The following is a 19,087-nucleotide window of genomic DNA, read 5'->3' as shown; positions in this document are numbered from 1 at the left end:
TCGAGAGGGAATGCAAAACTTTGTGAGGGAATGCAAAACTAATTGCGAGGGAACACAAACTGTTGCGAATGAAAGCAAAACTTTTTATGAGGTAACGAAAACTATTGCATTGGAACTCAAAACTCATTGTGAGGGAACGCAAACTCTTGCTAGAGAACACAAAATTTTTGTGAGGGAACACAAAAAAATTTGTAAGGGAACACAAACTATTGTGAGGGAATGCAAAAAACTTTTTGTGAAGGACACAAAAAGCGTATTGTGTGCAAAGCGTATTGCGAGAAAACGGCAGCTATTGCGAGAGAATGCAAAACTATTTTAGAAAATTCCCTCCTTGTCCTCTAAGGGGCTCCATAAATATCCAGACCATAGTTCAATTTGTTTTGCATAGTTTACAGTTTTATAGTATATGGGCAAGTTTATTTATTTGGCTAAAATAACTCACATAATATGTCAGTATACAGTAAGTGTGTGGGTGTGTGTGTGTTTGTGTGTGTGTGTGTGAGAGAGAGAGAGAGAGAGAGAGAGAGATAGTATTCATATGTGGACGAGAAGGTGACTACAAACGGGTGCACATCCAGAACATCTGGAGTCCTGCTGTCCACATGAATATGCCATGTCTTTCACACAGTCCACTAACATCTGCATTTCTCTCTCTGTCCATCGTCAGGGTGAGAAGGAATGTTTTAAATGCGATTCCCGAAAGATGTACAATGAGTTCACCAATCCCATTAGCCATACCATTGAGAATGTGGTGACAAACTTCGCTCCCAACCGTCTCAAAACCTGGTGGCAGTCCCAGAACGGTAAGAGTGTGTGTGAACCAAGTCAAAATACACATGCAAATCAAACTCCTATAGGAGAGAACAATCACAAATTAGATCTTTTTAATATCTAAAATGTTTCTCCTAGACAGTAATGATGTGGTGATCAAATGGATACTTTTGCTTCAGTCTCCTGTTTGTGTTTTATCCTGAGAAAAAGATCCCAGTAATCTATATCTCCTCTAAAGTTTCAGAAGAGATCTCAACATCTCAAAATGTGCACAGATTTACTGCAATCCCATCTGCAATAAATATAATCCCATCTGAGATCTTAATATAAATGTAAATATTTCTTATCAAATTCTTCCAAGACCAAATCATCACATTAATTTTATAGCTCTTATATACTCTTACTGTATGCCATAAATTGTTATATCAGAAAAAAATGTTCAGAGACTTACATGAAATGTCACTATGAGAACGGCAATTAAAATTTTGATCTGGGCTTCGACATTATAATCACTCAAATGTTATGAATAGTGTTACTCAAAAAGGTAATCCATTAGAGATTAATAATTACTTCTAAAATTATAATAAAATTAAATTGCCGATTACTTCTTGAAAAAGTATTCACATTGTTTATTACTCTTACTTTCAAGTAACTTTCTAAAAAACCCTACTAACACTTTTCACAGAACAGTTTTTGTTTATCAGCTCAGCAAATTCAAGATACTGTCTATATTTCTTTCTAGTCCATTGACGTACACAAATCATACACTCAACAACACAGGTTTCTTTCTGAAAAGGACTCATTATGGGATGCATGCCCTTTAGCTCTCACAAAAACTCAAATAACAAATAATCCACAAAATAATATTATTTTAATAATATGTGTAACTCAAGGAAAGTAATTGTAGCTTAAATGAATGTCCATAACTAATCTAATTTACAAGAATATAAATTTATTTTTTACATTACTTTTAAGGAAAAAGTAATTAGATTACAGTAACTTATTGCTTTGTAATCACTTTACACCCAACACTGGTTCTGAAACCTGATGAAATACAGTGAGGTTTAAAAGTCCACACTGAGAAAAATGTATTTGCCTCCATTGAAGCACACTAGATGATCTTTGGAACATTCTCAAATCAAGCTGGATAATATGAATCATCAGGTTTTGCAAAAACGTGTGGAATCCTTGACAGCTTGAGTGCATGCCAAATACTAAGAAATTCGAAATTCATATTCATTTGTCAGTTCAGCTTATAACTCAAATTGTCATGTTTCTAATAAAAAGTAATTAGTCCTGCAAAAAACTGTAATGCAAGTATGGAAAAATGGCAACATAGAAGTATTTTCACAAATGAACTTTTTCAACTCTACGGTTTGTTTATAAGAAACACATCAATTCTCATGTCATCAGTCCACAAATAATTTGGAAGTACACACTTTCTTGTGGGAAAACTTGTATAGAGATAGAGAGAGGGGATGAAGGAAAAATAATGGAAAGAAATGGTTTAACTCTGAGGATGAACAGACAGGAAGTAGTGGGAATGAGAAAATGAGAGTTGGGATGGGTGCAGCCACTGGGCGTGGGAAACAGCTGGCCCGCTCTCTCCCTGGTGACCAGCCACCACAGCAGTCATGCTTACAGACTGACTCCACGGGTGTGGCACGGCATCACCAATTCTAGGAATGTATGAGTTTGGATGCTTTATTTGGCATTGTGTTTCTGTTTGTTACACCCTATCTCCCTGAGAGTGCATGCAGTAGAAATTTACAAAAACGGTTTCCATATTGTTACAAGTATGTTGAAATTTGATAGTTTAAAGCTGCACTACGTAAATTTGTGCTCTCTAGCGACATCTGTGGTTGAAAATTGAAATGTCAAGCAATTTGCAGAAGAACACTTTACATCAGTCGTGTTTCGGCATTACTCTTCTGGCGGATGAATCTCATGATTTGAGCTTACCTGGACATCACATGTGTGTGATCACGACTCAGAAATATTCAGAGCCGGAGTCATAACGTGCTATTTTCATGTTGATATGTTATACAATTAAACATTTTAAACTAATGTATTAGTTGCTTTAATGAAGATAAAAAATAAAAAAAACTGTTTTTTTTGAATGAATGAATTTTTTTTTCTGACACTACACTCAAAGCACTTTTACATAGAGAATAGGGGACTCGATCTCCTCAATCACCATCAGTATATTTTAAAATGATTATTCAAGTGTTTTATCTGTGAAACTCGTGATATGGCTGATACGACTTCAGTAGAAGACTATTATTTTTATATTATATTGTACAGACTCCGTTTATAATGCAAGTGAAACATAATACTAAAATAGTATGTCTATGCCATGCACACAATAATCTAAAACATAAAACAAGGATTCAATAATGATGGGGATAAAATATACTTTATTAAACATGAAAATAATATGCTTAAATATGTAATATAACAGTTACAAGAAGTCAATTTCAGAAGTCATAAATATTAGTAAACATGTCACAGATTTCAAACAAACATGTAACTTCCCAACAATGTAGATATATTGCGATCGGTTAACACACGAGTAATGTTCGATTCATACAAGCATGACAAGCGATATAAGCTTCAACAACCCTACCAGATAACATATCCAAGCATTATAGCAGGTAAACAGCTTCACCATATGGATAACAGATATACATCCGTCCAGACTGCTGCGAGGTAAGGACATTGTTTTGAACACTGACTGGTTATGTACTCAATCAATAATGGCAATTTGATCATTTTTAACCAAAAAATCTTACGTAGTGCAGCTTTAAATGACAGTAAATTAACTTTGATAATAATTTTGGTCCAGTGGCAGTAGTTTCCTGCATTTCACATTTTTTTACTTTTTTTTTTGATCACTTATAGCATTGCACTTGCGATGCAAAGGACCAGGGTACGAGTCCAGAAGAGCATGCGAGTTGACAAGTGTCATAGAAGCAAGAGTGTCACTTTGTTTTAAAAAGTGGTTGAGACAGTTTTGTGGGGTGTGGGGGGAGGGGTCAGGAGGAGCTGGTTGTGACATTACAAAACTCATGACTATTAATTAGGTTATGCACTAAAAATTTTAAATAATATTTTACTGTAATCTTAAACATTGCTGCTGTCATCTGTCACTCAACATCACTTATAACAGCCGCAACGACTCATCGTAACATTCAAAATAACACATTCCAGCACCGGACTTCCACTTATTATAACACACAAACGTAATGGAAACTCCTGCTTAAAGGAACAGTTCACCCAAAAATGAAAATGATTGACTCACCTTTAAGTCATCCAAGATGTGTATGGCTTTCCTTCTTCAGCAGAACCCAAGTGAACATTTTTATCCATACAATGTAATTAAACGGGTGCCATTAGGCTGCTGGCTATTTGACAGTCCAAAAGTCATATTTAGGCAACATAAAAGTAATCCACACAACTCCAGTCGATCAATTAATGTCTTCTGAAACAAACCGATGTAAAGCATTTTAACCTAAAATTGTTGCTTCCGGCCAGTGTTGTATTGCTGTTTGGAATGACCAAACTCTCGTGTGATGTGCGTTCCTCTGTTGTAAACAAAGCATGCGCTTCCGACTTCTCGCGTGAACGTGCCATCGTGCTTATGTCACTGATGCGTCGACTGCTGGCAGAAAGTGATTTTTTAAAGTTAAAAACTTTTTGATTATCTATTTATTTCTTTCACCAACCTATCGATTTTGCTTCAGAAGACATTAATTGATCGACTGGAGTCGTGTGGATTACTTTTATGTTGCCTAAATTTGCCTTTTGGACTGTCAAATAGCCAGCAATCTAATGGCACCCATTCACTTACATTTTATGGAAATACAGAGCTGAAATGTGCTTATAAAAATCTTCACTTCAGTTCTGTTGAAGAAGCATAGTCATACACATCTGGGATGGCTTAAAGGTAAGTAAATCATGAAAGGATTTTCATTTTTGGGTGAACTATTCCTTTAAGAACTGTCAGTGAAACTTCTGCATTAGACACTTAAGTTGGCTCTACACTAGCTGATTTTTCCAATGATTTTCAGGTGTTAGCTTCATTAACATAATCACTGGCCAGGTAGGGGGATACAGAGCAGCCATTAGCATTTCTCACGGGAGGTGTTAATCACTTGACTGTCGAGACTCCTTGGTGAGTTAATGGCTTCAAGCACTGAAAAGGCACAAATATTTTGTTTGAAAAATTCAATCTGTCACTGACAAGAACTGACAAGATGACAAGCTGATCTGAACTTTTTTTTAATCACACTCAGCTGCATATCATCACAAAAGCTGATTAAAATCCATAGTGATTCTGTCATTCTGCAGAAATAATAAAAAAGCAGCTAATGACGGATAAAAATAACCTTGATGGACATTTTACAGTTTCGGTACATTTTAAAATTTAACCTTATGAAAGCCAAACGAACCATGAAAAAAATGCAACATTATAACTATTTTAGCCCCTGTTTCGGAAAAATCAAGCAAGCTACAAATCTGAAAATGCCCCAAATCACTCTATTGCAGTTGCAGTTTTACTCATGTTATTTTGTCAGAGAGAGATAGTTGCGATGAGTTATGTTTGTCACACCTCCACCATTTTTAATCAGAAAGTGTATCATACCACTGTCTGAAGAGAGCGAGATCTCAGCAAAACAGTCTGTGTGACACCCTCGGCCGAAAGGAGTTGTTTTGAGTCTGCTAGTGTAGAGCAAGCTTTACCTGACAAAATCTGTTTGGAAAAGTGGTAGGGACAAAATTGGCCAAGGTGAAAATTTGTAGGGACATGTCCCACCCATAAGTGATGCCTGTGCATAGAAGCACCACAAAATGATGTTGTTGCTTCAGTAGTTGAGTTTTGCATCTCACATTTGCTTTTATGACACTTGGTTAGGTATAGGTTTAATATTTATGGTAGGGAAGTAGATTTCATTGATTTTTAAACTCGATCGAGCATTAATCTTAAAAACCTCATCAGTTTGGGAGAACCTTTAATTATCTTTTAGCTCCACACTGTGGATATTTCACCTCGGGACTGCAGCGATACATGTAAGGAACCATGTAATATCAATGTTGCCACTGTCTCATAATTTTAATGAGATCAGGATGTCAAGTATATTTTGTAAAAAAAAAATACAAAAATAATGTTTTCCCACGAGGTCCACTTATAATGTTAGTCAAAATGTCTTGCAGCAAAAACACAACCCTGACCCTTAGAATAATTTTTTTTTTTTTTTTTGCCTATGGTGCCTTTAAGACTTCCAACAACCCCATCCTTTAATAATAGTCTCTTCTGCAAAGCCTGCACATTGTAACATGTGTTGGGTGTGATCTGATTACAAAGAATAATTTATTTTTTAATCAAAAAATACTGTAGCACATTACATTTTAAATTCTTGTAATCAGATCACAATTACTGACTTTCAATTAAGTTAATTACTTTTAAGTGCATTATGTTACAATATTTCTAAAATAATATTTATGTAGAATACATTTAAAACATCAATTAAGTCTTTGTTTCTGTCTCAGCTGATATAGACATTTTAAATTCATTGAGTGAAAAAACAAAAACTTCTATGAAAAGTGTTTCAGAAAATAACTTTAGTAATGTGATTACTTTTTAGATTAAGAAATCAGTATAGTCAGTAATCAGATTACAATTTTAGAGTATATTAGTATATTTAGAGAATTATTAGTATAATTAGTAATTTGTAGTGGATTACTATTTTGAGTAACTTACCCAGTGCTAAACCTATGCTAATTTGGGTCTATGATATCAGAAATTCAGCAGTTTCGGAACAAACGTTTTTGCTGCTTAGTTTTCACAGACCTTTTTGGACTGGAGAGGAAGTTATGGTACAGTTCCATTGTATAATAAACTATTTTATTTATGGTGGTGGTGTAGTGGGCTAAAGCACAGTATTTGTTAGCAGTAGTATTTGTCAATCCCCATAGCCACCACCACTGTGTCTTTGAGCAAGGCATTTAAAATCCAGGTTGCTCGGGGGGACTGCCCCTGTAATAAGTGCACTGTAAGTCACTTTGAATGAAAGCATTTACCAAATGCATAAATGTAATTTATTTTTATTTATTTTTAAACATCAAAGCAGCATTGGCTCAATCAATGGCTTGAGTTTATGGAAGGTCTCTAATTGGTCGACCAATGTGAGACGGGGTGTTTGGGAAACCCATTTCATAGTCATTATTTGTAAAATTCTGTGCCGCAGAAATTATACACTTCACCTTTAACATACTACTGCTCTTTTAAAATATGAATTATTAAAAATATTATTTTTTTATTAAAAATATTATTATTCAGATCTAATTATTCATTTTTAAATGGTTGTGAAATCAGTTTTAATCTTAGTCTATAATTTTAATTTTCTCTAGAATTGTCTTTTTGTCATTACACTATCTATCTCTCCTGCTCTCTTTTACCTTTCTGCACTCATTTCTTCATCTCTCTCCATCAGGAGTTGAAAATGTGACCATTCAGCTGGACTTGGAAGCCGAATTCCACTTCACACACCTCATCATGACCTTTAAGGTGAACTAAACACTATACACTGAAACAGAGCATACACTCACCAGAGCACACTCTTGAGGAATGTGGAAAATTTGTGTAGATATATTTGAAGTGCTTCTCGTGTCAGGATCTGAAGCTGATCTGTAAATTGTACATTTTTGCTATGTTTCACAGACCTTTCGTCCTGCTGCCATGGTGATCGAGCGTTCTTCAGATTTTGGGCAAAGCTGGCAGGTGTACCGTTACTACGCTTTCAACTGCGCAAACTCCTATCCACATGTCCCTCAAGGGCCAATCAAAAAAGTGGATGATGTCATTTGTGACAGTCGCTATTCTGTCATTGATCCGTCAACAGAGGGAGAAGTACATAAACATATAAACACACATTTTTTGAAAACATAAGTGCACATATACAATCTATATAAACTTAATCTCTAGCAATTGTATGTAGTATATCAACTCTCTGCCACTGTTCTTGTGTATAGGTGATTTTCAGGGCACTTGATCCTGCATTTGTTATTCCTGACCCTTACAGTCCATTTATTCAGAGTAAGTTATTATCACACCTCCACAGCAACCCTCTCATCCAATAGGAGGCTTTGTGTGTTGGTGTATGTGGGTCAATCTTGTGGGGTCAAAAATTTAAGAAGTGAATGAGGAAAAAAAGAATGTTGCTTCAAATGTTTTAGCTTCTTTTTAGTTTATATTTAATTACAAAAATTAATACTTTTCTAATTATTTAACTTATTTGATTAACTTTTTAATGCTTTTTAGAATCCTAGCCCACACTCCCTCCTCCAATACCAAGTATAACTCTTTCTCCCATAATCTCTTGAGAGAAGACAAAGCTCCATCCCCCAGACCCTGAATTAACAGGGAGTAATACACCGATGCCTCATGACCTTTTCCAAAAGCAGTAATCACCACTTCCAGAGTATCTGCCACTTTAGGGGTGTGTATACTACTCCCCCAGATAGTACAGAACAGGTGGCGCAGCTGTAAATACCTAAAGAACTAGGATCTAGGAATCTTAAAATGTTGTAACAAATTTTCAAAAGATCTCAACATTCCATTCTCATATAGGTCACCGAGTGTAGTAACCCCCCTCCCAATCCACTCTGACCAACAGAAAGGGGACTATTAATACATCATTTAGGGTTCAGCCAAATGCTTGAGGCAACATTTAAATAAATGTCTGAATTGAACACTCTGGACACTTTTGTCCATACCGAGTGCAAATGTGATATAACAGGGTGTGATTTAACTTCTCCAGTTAGTTTGATAGAGAGGCTTTGCAATGGCAAAATAGGTGCAAGGACTTCTTGTTCAATACGAAACCAGTGAGGGGCACTCTCAGGTGGAAGTGACCAATGAGCCAAATGTCTGAGACCGAATGTATAATAATAAAATAAAAAATCTTGGGTAGGCCTAGCCCACCTTTGTCAATCAGCCTATGTAATTTGTTGAAATGTAATCTGGAACATTTATCATTCCAAATAAAGGACTTCGCAATGCTATCAAATTGCTTGAAATAAGAGAGGGGGACATCTACAGGGAGAGATTATAGCAGGTTGTTGAATTTTGGAATGCAATTCATTTTAATAACATTAACCTTCCCAATCATATATAAATGTAATGAAGCCCACCTACTCACATCACTCAAAAACCTTTTTATTAAAGGGTCAAAATTAACTCTAACTAAATAACACAAATTAGCTGGGAATAAAATTCCCAAATACTTAATGCCCTGTTTGGGCCACTGGAAGGTGCCCAGCTGAAAAGCCGTTACTGGGCAGTACGATGTCAGAGTCAAAGCTTTGGATTTAGACCAATAGACTCTGTAACCTGAGAATTTAGAGAAGGAATTAATAATCCTGTGGAGGCAAGACATAGATCTAGTGGGGTCAGAAACAAATAATAAAATATCATCTGCGTAAAGCAAAAGCTTATGCGCCACACCTCCCACCATCACCCCTGGAAAATTATCCTCCTTTCTTATCACGGCTGCTAATGGTTCCAGGGCAAGACAGAACAATAATGGGGAAAGAGGGCAACCCTGCCGGGTGCCCCTATCCAAAGTAAAATAATCTGAAATTAATCCATTTGTTTGTACTGCTGCTACCGGGTGTCTATAAAGTAACTTAATCCATTCAATAAAAGTATTCCTGAACCCGTACATTTCCAAAATCTTAAAAAGATAATCCCATTCTACCATATCAAACGCCTTTTCAGCGTCAAGTGAGATAGCAGCGACCGGAGTCTGGTCATTCGCCACTGACCACATAATATTGATGAAACACCTAATGTTATCAGTAGAGCTGCGGCCCTGAATAAACCCCACCTGATCTGTATGTATAAGAGATGTCATAGTTTAATCGGTTAGCCAAAATGTCTGACAAATTTTAACGTCTAGCTGGATCAGGGAAATTGGACGGTAACTCTTACACTTGCTTGTATCTTTGTCCTTTTTAAGAGTCAGACTGATCCGGGCTTGTGTCATGGTTGGCGGAAGCTTTCCATTCTTTAATGATTCCGTATAAACTTCTAACAAAAGTGGAGCCAGTTCTGTAGCATAGGATCTAAAAAATTCAGCGGCAAAACCATCTGGCCCCAGAGTCTTGCCTGAAGGCAAGGCCTTAATTATCTCGTCAAGCTCCTCCAAGTTTATTTTAGAATCAAGAGAATTTTTTGCTCAGTCGTCAGTTTAGGGAGTTCTAAAGTTTCCACAAAGTTTCTAATATCTTCATCAGTAGATGAAGATGTGGAACTATAAAGATCAAGATAGAATTCTTTAAAGGCATTATTAATATTAATGGACGAGGTAAATATTTCACCACCAGCAGATTTCACTGAGGGAATGGTAGAAAAAGACTCTCTCTACTTTATATATCTAGCCAAAATCTTCCCTGCTTTGTCCCCCAACTCAAAATATGACTGTCTTACCCTAAATAACTAAAACTCCACCTTCCGCAACAAAATAGTATTATATCTGTATTTCAGTCGGGTCAATTCTCTGAGGTCATCATGATCAAGGACTGAGTCCATCAAAAGATTAAAGTTTCCTCCCAATATTATATCATGATCTATAAAAAAAACCCTGATCATCAATGTTAGGTGCATAAATCTTAGCCAAAATAAGACTTTGCCCCTGAATCTCAGCAAAAACAATAATGACTCTTCCTAATTTGTCTTTAATCTGTTTGAGGCATTTGAATTGTAGATGTTTACTTATCAGCGTAATGACTCCCCTGCTCTTACTTGAGCCAGCACTAAAGAAAATATGTCCACCCCATATCTTTCCAAATTTTTCAGCTTTCCACAGGGAAAGGTCCGTTTCTTGAAGAAACACTATATCATATTTAAGAAGAGAAATAGCCTTCCTTCTTTTTATGAGGTGCCCCAACTCATTCACATTCCATGTGGAGAGAAACAATTATTCATATTATTATTCAATTATTCAAACAATTATTATAATTACTCATATTAACATTTGACATTTTGACATATAAGAAAAAATAGATTGTGTGTCAAAAACTAAATTATAAAGACCACATTCTAACATTAGTGCAACAATCAAACCCTGAACTTCCCCCAGAACCAAACAAACAGAAAAAAGACAAACGTATGCATTAACCCCGTGCATGACAGTGCCAACTGGCGTCCATCTCTCTAAACTCAAACAGTACACCTACGAGAATCCCCGCGACAACTTTGCCGTCGGATTGCTCAATTCCAGTGTTTCTATACAAATTTTGTGAGACAGAATTACACAGCAAAAGAACAAACTCCAGCCAACAGGAGGAATAAGCACAGATAGCATGTAGATTCATCCATAAAACTGTCCTTGAAGGTGTGTTATTCTACAAAAAGATGACTTACTCACTCCATTGACTTTATGAAGGACATTGCTTGCTGTGGGCATGTGAATGTTTTAAGGCCATCCTTAGCATCTATTCTCAATTTGGCCAGTAATATCAGTGCAAAAGCGACCTTTCATTGATGTAAAAGTTTCTTGCATTCATTGAATCGATCACGTTTGTCTCTTGTCGAATTCGCAAAGTCTGGGATCAAGAAAATGTTGTGGTTTTTCCAAGAAAGCCTTCCTTTACTCCTCGCATAACACAAGATCTTTATCGGATGATCTCAGAAATTTGGCCAGAATTGATCGGGGCCTGCTTCCCTCCACAGCTTGCCAAGAAGGGACCCTGTGAGCTCGCTCGATTTCCAGCTTATGGCCTGTTATGTCAAGCAGATTCGGAAAGAGCCTGTCCAGGAATTTCACCATATCCTGACCCTCTTTGGCCTCAGGAATTCCGACAATACGGACGTTATTCCGCAGGCTACGGTTCTCCATGTCTTCCAACTTCTCCCAGACATGCTCCAAATCCACCTTGATCGCTAGCGGATTATCAGATAATTCCCTCTCCAATGACTCCAGATAATAGATCCGTTTCTCAACATCCCCCACTCTTGTAACCACCTCAGAGAATTTTGTCTCCATGGCAGTGATTGATTGACGTATCACAGCAAGATCCTCCAAGTCAGCATCGACCTTCGTCAGCATTGCCAACATGTTCAACATCTCTCGCCGCATTTCCCCCATCTCTCTGACTAAATCGACTCCCAGGCTCGGGGCCTGCTCGGAGGTGTCAGCTTGAGCACGTGAGTGTCTTTTAATGTCTCCAGAGCCCGAGGATTTTAAATTCTTTGACATATTGTCCTCCAAGAACAGTTATGGAACAGAGTGTATCGAATCTCACCAGTTTATGTCATGAAAAGTGTTCAAACTAGCAAAGTGCGCAGAGCCCGCCGTTCACACGTCCAGTCCTCACATGGCGTTACGTGACTGTCCTTGATTAACTTTTTTAATAATTACATTTTATTTATTTTTTTCAATTTTTAGTGTCAATTACTGATCATCATTATTTAGTAAATATGACTGCTTTTTGTGTGTGTGTTTAGACTTACTAAAGATCACAAACCTGCGCATTCGGATGGAGAAGTTACACACTCTAGGTGATGATCTGTTTGATGATCGAGAGGAAGTGAGACAGAAATATTATTATTCTCTTTATGACATGGTTGTCCGAGGCAACTGTTTCTGCTATGGCCACGCCTCCAAGTGTGCACCAGTCTGCAGTGATTCTGGAGTCGAGGGCATGGTGAGTAAACAACAACATTAACAATAAAACCAGCTTCACCTTCACATCTCACCTTTATGTGTGTGTGTGCAGGTTCATGGTCATTGTATGTGTAATCACCACACTACTGGACTGAACTGTGAGGAGTGTGAGGAATTTTACCAAGATCTGCCCTGGAGACCAGCAGAGGGCCGCAACACAAACGCATGCAAGAGTACGACAAACACACATGCAGCTCAAACACATATTATCAGTGAATTTTATTTCAAGATACCATGAAATAACAATTGACCCTACACTGCAGAAAATATATAATTTGAAAAAAACTGTTTTTGTCTTGTTTACCTTGAAAAACATTCAATTTACTTTGAGATGCAAAATTGCAGAAGATATTAAGACCTATTTTCAGAGAATATTTCTTGAATTGTTTACTTAACAAAGTTTACTTACCAATTGGCAAATTGTTTATAATTTTTATTATTATTATTACTGTTGTTGTTGTTTTAAGCATAAATCTAAAAAGATTTAGTGAGGGTTATGCTTAAAAACAAGAAGAAAATTTTTTTTTCAAAAGGGGTAATTTTTTTTTACTTAAATTCAAGAAACTTTCCTCAAAACAAGTCTTATTATCTTACACAGTTTTGATTTTGCATAAATGTATCTTGTTTTAAGGATGTTTAGAAATGCTTACTGGAAAAAAAAGACAAAAATTATTATATTTTTTACAATGCATTTATACGTTCCCCTTGTTTTATTGTGGATGATTTATCAGTGTTATTCTTAAAAAGAAAAAAATACAAGTTTGTATTCAAAAGTTTTCATCAATGTGAACAACTTCAACAAGGCCACATTGGCAGGGAAAAATAATTTAAGTCAAGTCAAGTAATTTTTATTTGTATTGCACCTTTCACAACACACATCGTTTCAAAGCAGCTTTACAGAAAATCATGCTTTAACAGAAAATGAAACCATAATATCTATAAAGTCTTAGAGTCATCATTGTGTAGTTATTGATTAAATATGATCAAGTGTGTATAAAAATAAGTAATTAAATAATAATTGTATTTAGAAACCCAGTGAGCAAGCCGAAGGCAACTGTGGCAAGGAACACAAAACTCCATAAGATATTGGTTAATGGAGAAAAATAATCTTGGGAGAAACCAGACTTACTGTGGGTGCCAGTTCCCCCCTGGCTAAACTGCATGATTATAATGCCAATATTAGTTATTTGTGTGCAGTACAAGTCATGGTTTAAAATGAGTAAATTAAGTAAGTGTTAAGGGCCAGTGTTTAAACAAAGTTTTTGTAAGAACTGTAAGTTTAATGACTAATGTCTTTGAAGTTCATCCTGGATTAACTGCAGAAGTTCATACAGATGCATTTTCCTTTGTTAGTTGGCTGATGAAGGCTTTTGTTGGCATTTTATTGATAGTCTATGTATTCCATTTTAAGAGTGTAGTCCATCATTAGACCAAGGTGATGCAGGCAGAGATCAGTGAGGTGCTTCGCAGTTCAACCGGCTGGTAATTTCGTTGAGGTATGTCCAAGGTTCAGGCAATGGCATATGAAGTATCCCATGTCTTATGGTGGGAGTTGGCATCAGTTCATCCTCTGAGGTCCATCATAATTGCTGATGAACACATGAATTAGTTTTTCGGCATCAGCAACAGAGAACATGTGTCACAACTTAGCAATATTTCTTAGGTAGAAGAATGCTGTTCTACAAACATTGGTAATTTGATTTTCAAATGACATATTGGGATCAAATATAACACCTAAGTTCTTCGCTGTTGAAGACTATGTAACAGTACATCCATCGAGAGTCAAATTATATTTTAGTGGCTTATTTTTAGAGGTTTTTGGTCCAATAACAAGTAACTGTTTTGTCAGAATTGAGTAGAAGGAAATTTATGGCCAGCCAATCTTTGATTTCATTGATACACTCTGCTAATTTGGAGAATTGTGAAATTTCATCAGTTTCGAAGAAATATAAAGTTGGGTATCATCTGCATAACAGTGGAAACTTATTCCATGATTCCTCATAATATCTCCCAGGGGAAGCATATATTAGGAGAAAAGCAGAGGCCCTAAAACTGATCCTATGGTATGTTTTTATTTAATAATTTAGTATGTAACTATATGAAGTGATTATAGTGTGTTTTATGCATATAAATTGAAATAGTTATGCTTTTGTTAGTGTGAAAGAAAATATAATAGTTAGGTACTTTGCAGCTACAAAAAACAATTTGTTTATGGTATTGTGTCCATGAGTTCAAATGATACATCCTGTTTTTGAGCAAAAGACAAATGTCTCTTTATTATAAAGAGCATGCACCTTATTATCTGATCATATGACAAACTTGGAGTAATATAGAATGTATACAAATGCATCCTAAAAGATATTTTGCTGATATCACATGGAAATCTGCTGAGGAGAAAATCACATGTAACATGTTAATAAACAAAGGAACTATACATAAGTACATCTTATATAAGCCTGTCGTAAAGTAAGGGGGGCAGAAGACAAAAACTTCTCCCTCAGCCGGGTGGTACGAAAACATTTTTGGAATCAGAATTTTGCATCTCCAGAAATCTTTGTCTGGACTGCACTTTGATTGCTGTTTTGAAGAAATCTACCACAACAACCCCTGTTGCACTCCATACGCAACTTTAGTTTGATTTGACAATTCCTCGTTTACACAGACAAAGTGGTAGCGGTCTGTAATAGGACCTAAACCATGCTAATGCAAGTCCACAAATGCCAACATAATTCTCTAGCCTATTCAAGAGAATATCATGAGCTATCGTGTCGAAGGCAGCACTAAGATCTAAAAGCACTAGAAGAGAAATGCAGCCGCGGTCAGATGATAAGAGCAAGTCATTTGTAACTCTGATAAGCACAGTCTCTGTACTGTGGTGTGGCCTTAATCCTGACTGAAATTGTTCATATATTCTATTTCTCTGTAGAAATGAACATAACTGTGAGGACACTACCTTTTCTAGTATTTTCGACATAAACAGGAGATTTGAAATTTTGATCAAGTTGTGGCTTCTTAATAAGCGGTTTGATTACTGCCATTTTAAAGATTGGGATAGCGAGGAGTTAATAATATTAAGAAGAGGTTCTGAGATTACAGGGAATACATCTTTTAAGAGCTTAGTTGGTATTGGATCTAACATACATGTTGTGGCTTTTGATGTTTCGATAAGTTTTGTTAGCTCTTCATCACCTATGACAGCTAAGGATTGAAGTTGCATGTGAGGAAAATTATGAAACACTGTTTTCTGAGGTACTCAGATGATTGCATAATTCCAATTTTATTTCTGATTATTTCAATTTTCATTACTATTGTGCTGTGACGGACTGTCTGGTTCAGTTGAGGCTTTATTCCTAACCAGTTTTGCCACAGTACTGAATAAACACTTAGGATTGTTATGGTTATTTTCTATGAGTTTGCTAAAATATGCTGCCCTGGCAGCATTTAGTGCTTGTCTGTAGCTACAGACACAATCCTTCCATGCACCACAAAAGACCTCTAATTTTGTACTCTTCCACTTGCGCTCCATTTTCCGAGCTGCTCTCTTGAGAGCATGAGTGTGATCATTGTACCATGGTGTGGTGCTTTTTTCTTTAATTTTCTTTAATCGAAGGGGGGCAACACTATCAAGAGAACTAGAGATTTCTGTATTTATATTTTCTGTTATTTCATCAAGTTCTTCTAGACTTTGGGGCTTGAGTGTATGAGATAGGTCTGGAAGATTATTAGTGAAGCTATCTTTAGTGGTCGAAAGAATAGTTCTACCTGAATCAAATCAAATCAAATCACTTTTATTGTCACACAGCCATATATACAAGTGCAATGGTGTGTGAAATTCTTGGGTGCAGTTCCGATCAACATAGCAGTCGTGACAGTGATGAGACATATACCAATTTGCAATAACATCAAATTAACACAACACAATTTAAAGTCTAATATACACATAATTACACACTATACAAATAATAACATACACTGTACAGTACAATACACACGATATAGATACACATTATTCTATAAAAAAAAGTATATATAGTATATATAGAATGTACAGTAGGTTGTATTGTACTGTATTGACATTCAGGCTGTCGGTTGATAGTAAGTTGTTTAGAGAGAATATAATATAATAATAATATCATTTATGACAGTCCGGTGTGAGATATAAGAGTAATAAAGTGCAGTGCTGATGTATTTTGATCGTGGGAGATCAAGAGTTCAAAAGTCTGATTGCTTGGGGGAAGAAGCTATCATGGAGTCGGCTGGTGTAGGTCCTGATGCTGCGATACTGCCTGCCTGATGGTAGCAGTGAAAACAGCCCATGGCTCGGGTGGCTGGAGTCTCTGATGATCCTCCGAGCTTTTTTCACACACCGCCTGGTATATATGTCCTGGAGGGAGGGAAGCTCACCTCCGATGATGTGTCTGGCAGTTCGCACCACCCTTTGCAGTGCTTTGCGGTTGTGGGCTGTGCTATTGCCGTACCAGGTGGAGATGCAGCCAGTCAGGATGCTCTCTACAGTGCAGGTGTAGAACCGTGTGAGGATGTGGCGGTTCATTCCAAACTTCCTCAGCTGTCTCAGGAAGAAGAGGCGCTGATGAGCCTTCTTCACAACGACTTCAGTGTGGATGGACCATGTGAGTTCCTCAGTGATGTGGACACCCAGGAACTTGCTGACACTCTCCACTGGTGCTCCATTATGGTGATGGGACTGTGTTCTCTGTCTTTTCTTCTGAAGTCCACCACAAGCTCCTTTGTCTTACTGACATTGAGGGAGAGGTTGTGCTCCTGACACCAGTGTGTCAGAGTGTGTTCCTCCTCTCTGAAGGCTGTTTCATCATTGTCAGTGATCAGACCTACCACCGTCGGATCATCAGCAAACTTAATTTTGGCATTGGAGCTATGTGTTTCCACACAGTCATGTGCGTACAAGGAATACAAGAGTGGGCTGAGAACGCAGCCCTGTGGGGCTCCAGTGTTGAGGGTCAGTGATGAGGAGATATTGCTGCCTATTCTAACCACCTGGTGTCTGCTTGACAGGAAGTCCAGGTTCCAGCTGCACAGCGAGCTGTTTAAGCCCAGAGCCCGGAGTTTCTCATCTAGCTTGGAGGGCACTATGGTGTTGAATGCTGAGCTGTAGTCTACAAACAACATTCTCACATAAGTGTTCTTTTTTTCCAGGTGGGAGAGAGCATTGTGTATTGTAGATACAATGGCATCATCAGTGGAGCGGTTGTTGCGGTGATTTTTGATTGCTTTGGAACAGGCACAATAGTGGATGTTTTAAAGCATGTGGGGACTACAGACAAAGAGAGGGAAAGGTTAAAAATGTCCGTAAAAACACCAACCAGCTGGTTTGCGCATGCTCTGATGACGCGGCCCGGAATGCCATCTGGGCCCGTGGCTTTGCAGATATTCACCTGTGGGAAGGATTGGGTTACATCCGCTACAGAGACGGACTAACCTGAGAGTGAACTAACCTCTGTAGCTTCGGCCGCGAGAGCTCTTTCCGCGAGGGCGGTGTTATTTCCCTCAAAACGAGCATAAAAAGTATTTGGCTCATCCGGGAGAGAGGCAGTGGTGTTCATGGCGGAGTTTTTATTCCCTTTAAAGTCTGTGATGATGTTAATTCCCTGCCACATGCTTCAAGAGTTGGTGGTGTTAAACTGTCCTTCAATCTTGTTCCTGTACGGGCGTTTTGCTGTTCTGATGTTTTTCGGAGGTCTGCACATTAAGTGCCGCGCGAACATCACTATTAATCCATGGCTTCTGGTTCGGATAGATCCGTGTTGTTCTGGTCAGAACGACATCCTCTACGCACTTTCTGATGAAACACATTACGCTATCAGCATAAAGCTCGATGACGTCATCAGAGGTGGACCGGAACATCTCCCAGTCCGTGTGATCAAAACAGTCCTGTAGCGTAGAGTCTATGATAACGTGGTGTAGATTGAGTAACATTAGCTGATCGCAGCATACAAGAGATGAGGTAATGATCTGAGATGTCATCACTCTGTGGTAGAATTTCTATATTATCAACATCAACTCCATATGACAGAATGAAATCTAGCATATGATTATAGCAATGAGTTGGTCCTGTCACATTTTGTCTGGCTCCAATAATTTTCAAAGAGTTCAGAATACCGATAAATGCTAATCCCAATGTGTCATTATCTATGTGAATGTTGAAGTCACCAACAATTAAAGCTCTATCTGCAGTAACTACTAGATCTGATAGAAAATTTGCAAATTCACCAAGGCCCGGGTGATCTATATACTGTAGCAAGGGCAAAAGACGACAGAGATTTTTTATTTATATCTGACGGTGTTACATTAAGCATTATTAGTTCAAAAGACTTAAACTCATATCCTGTCCTCTGAGTAATACCAAAAATGTCACTGTAAATTGTAGCAATACCTCTTCCTCGACCCTTCAGACGAGGCTCATTTTTATAAAAATAACCTGGGGTAGTAGATTCATTTAAACTAATATATTTATCTGGTTTATGCCAGGTTTCAGTCAAACAGAGCACATCCAAACTATGATCTGTAATATTTTAATTTACAATTAGTGCTTTGGTTGAAAGAGATCT

The 19,087-nt window shown here is 37.4% G+C and overlaps 1 protein-coding gene across 6 annotated transcripts in view; it reads left to right on the top strand.

Annotated features, from left to right (window-relative positions):
• LOC127434877 (laminin subunit beta-1-like) overlaps positions 1 to 19,087 on the top strand; it is a 102,977-nt gene that overhangs the window by 16,243 nt on the left and 67,647 nt on the right. For all 6 annotated transcript variants that reach the window (XM_051687918.1, XM_051687915.1, XM_051687914.1 and 3 more), the window contains exons 3-8: positions 668 to 803; positions 7,266 to 7,339; positions 7,493 to 7,681; positions 7,804 to 7,867; positions 12,281 to 12,480; positions 12,553 to 12,673. In XM_051687918.1, coding sequence (XP_051543878.1) covers positions 668 to 803; positions 7,266 to 7,339; positions 7,493 to 7,681; positions 7,804 to 7,867; positions 12,281 to 12,480; positions 12,553 to 12,673 — 784 coding nt within the window. The remainder of the gene's footprint in view (positions 1 to 667; positions 804 to 7,265; positions 7,340 to 7,492; positions 7,682 to 7,803; positions 7,868 to 12,280; positions 12,481 to 12,552; positions 12,674 to 19,087) is intronic.

Source organism: Myxocyprinus asiaticus, chromosome 45 (genome assembly GCF_019703515.2).
Source record: "Myxocyprinus asiaticus isolate MX2 ecotype Aquarium Trade chromosome 45, UBuf_Myxa_2, whole genome shotgun sequence".
NCBI lineage: Eukaryota > Metazoa > Chordata > Actinopteri > Cypriniformes > Catostomidae > Myxocyprinus > Myxocyprinus asiaticus.
This window is presented reverse-complemented; position numbering and strand designations above follow the sequence as displayed.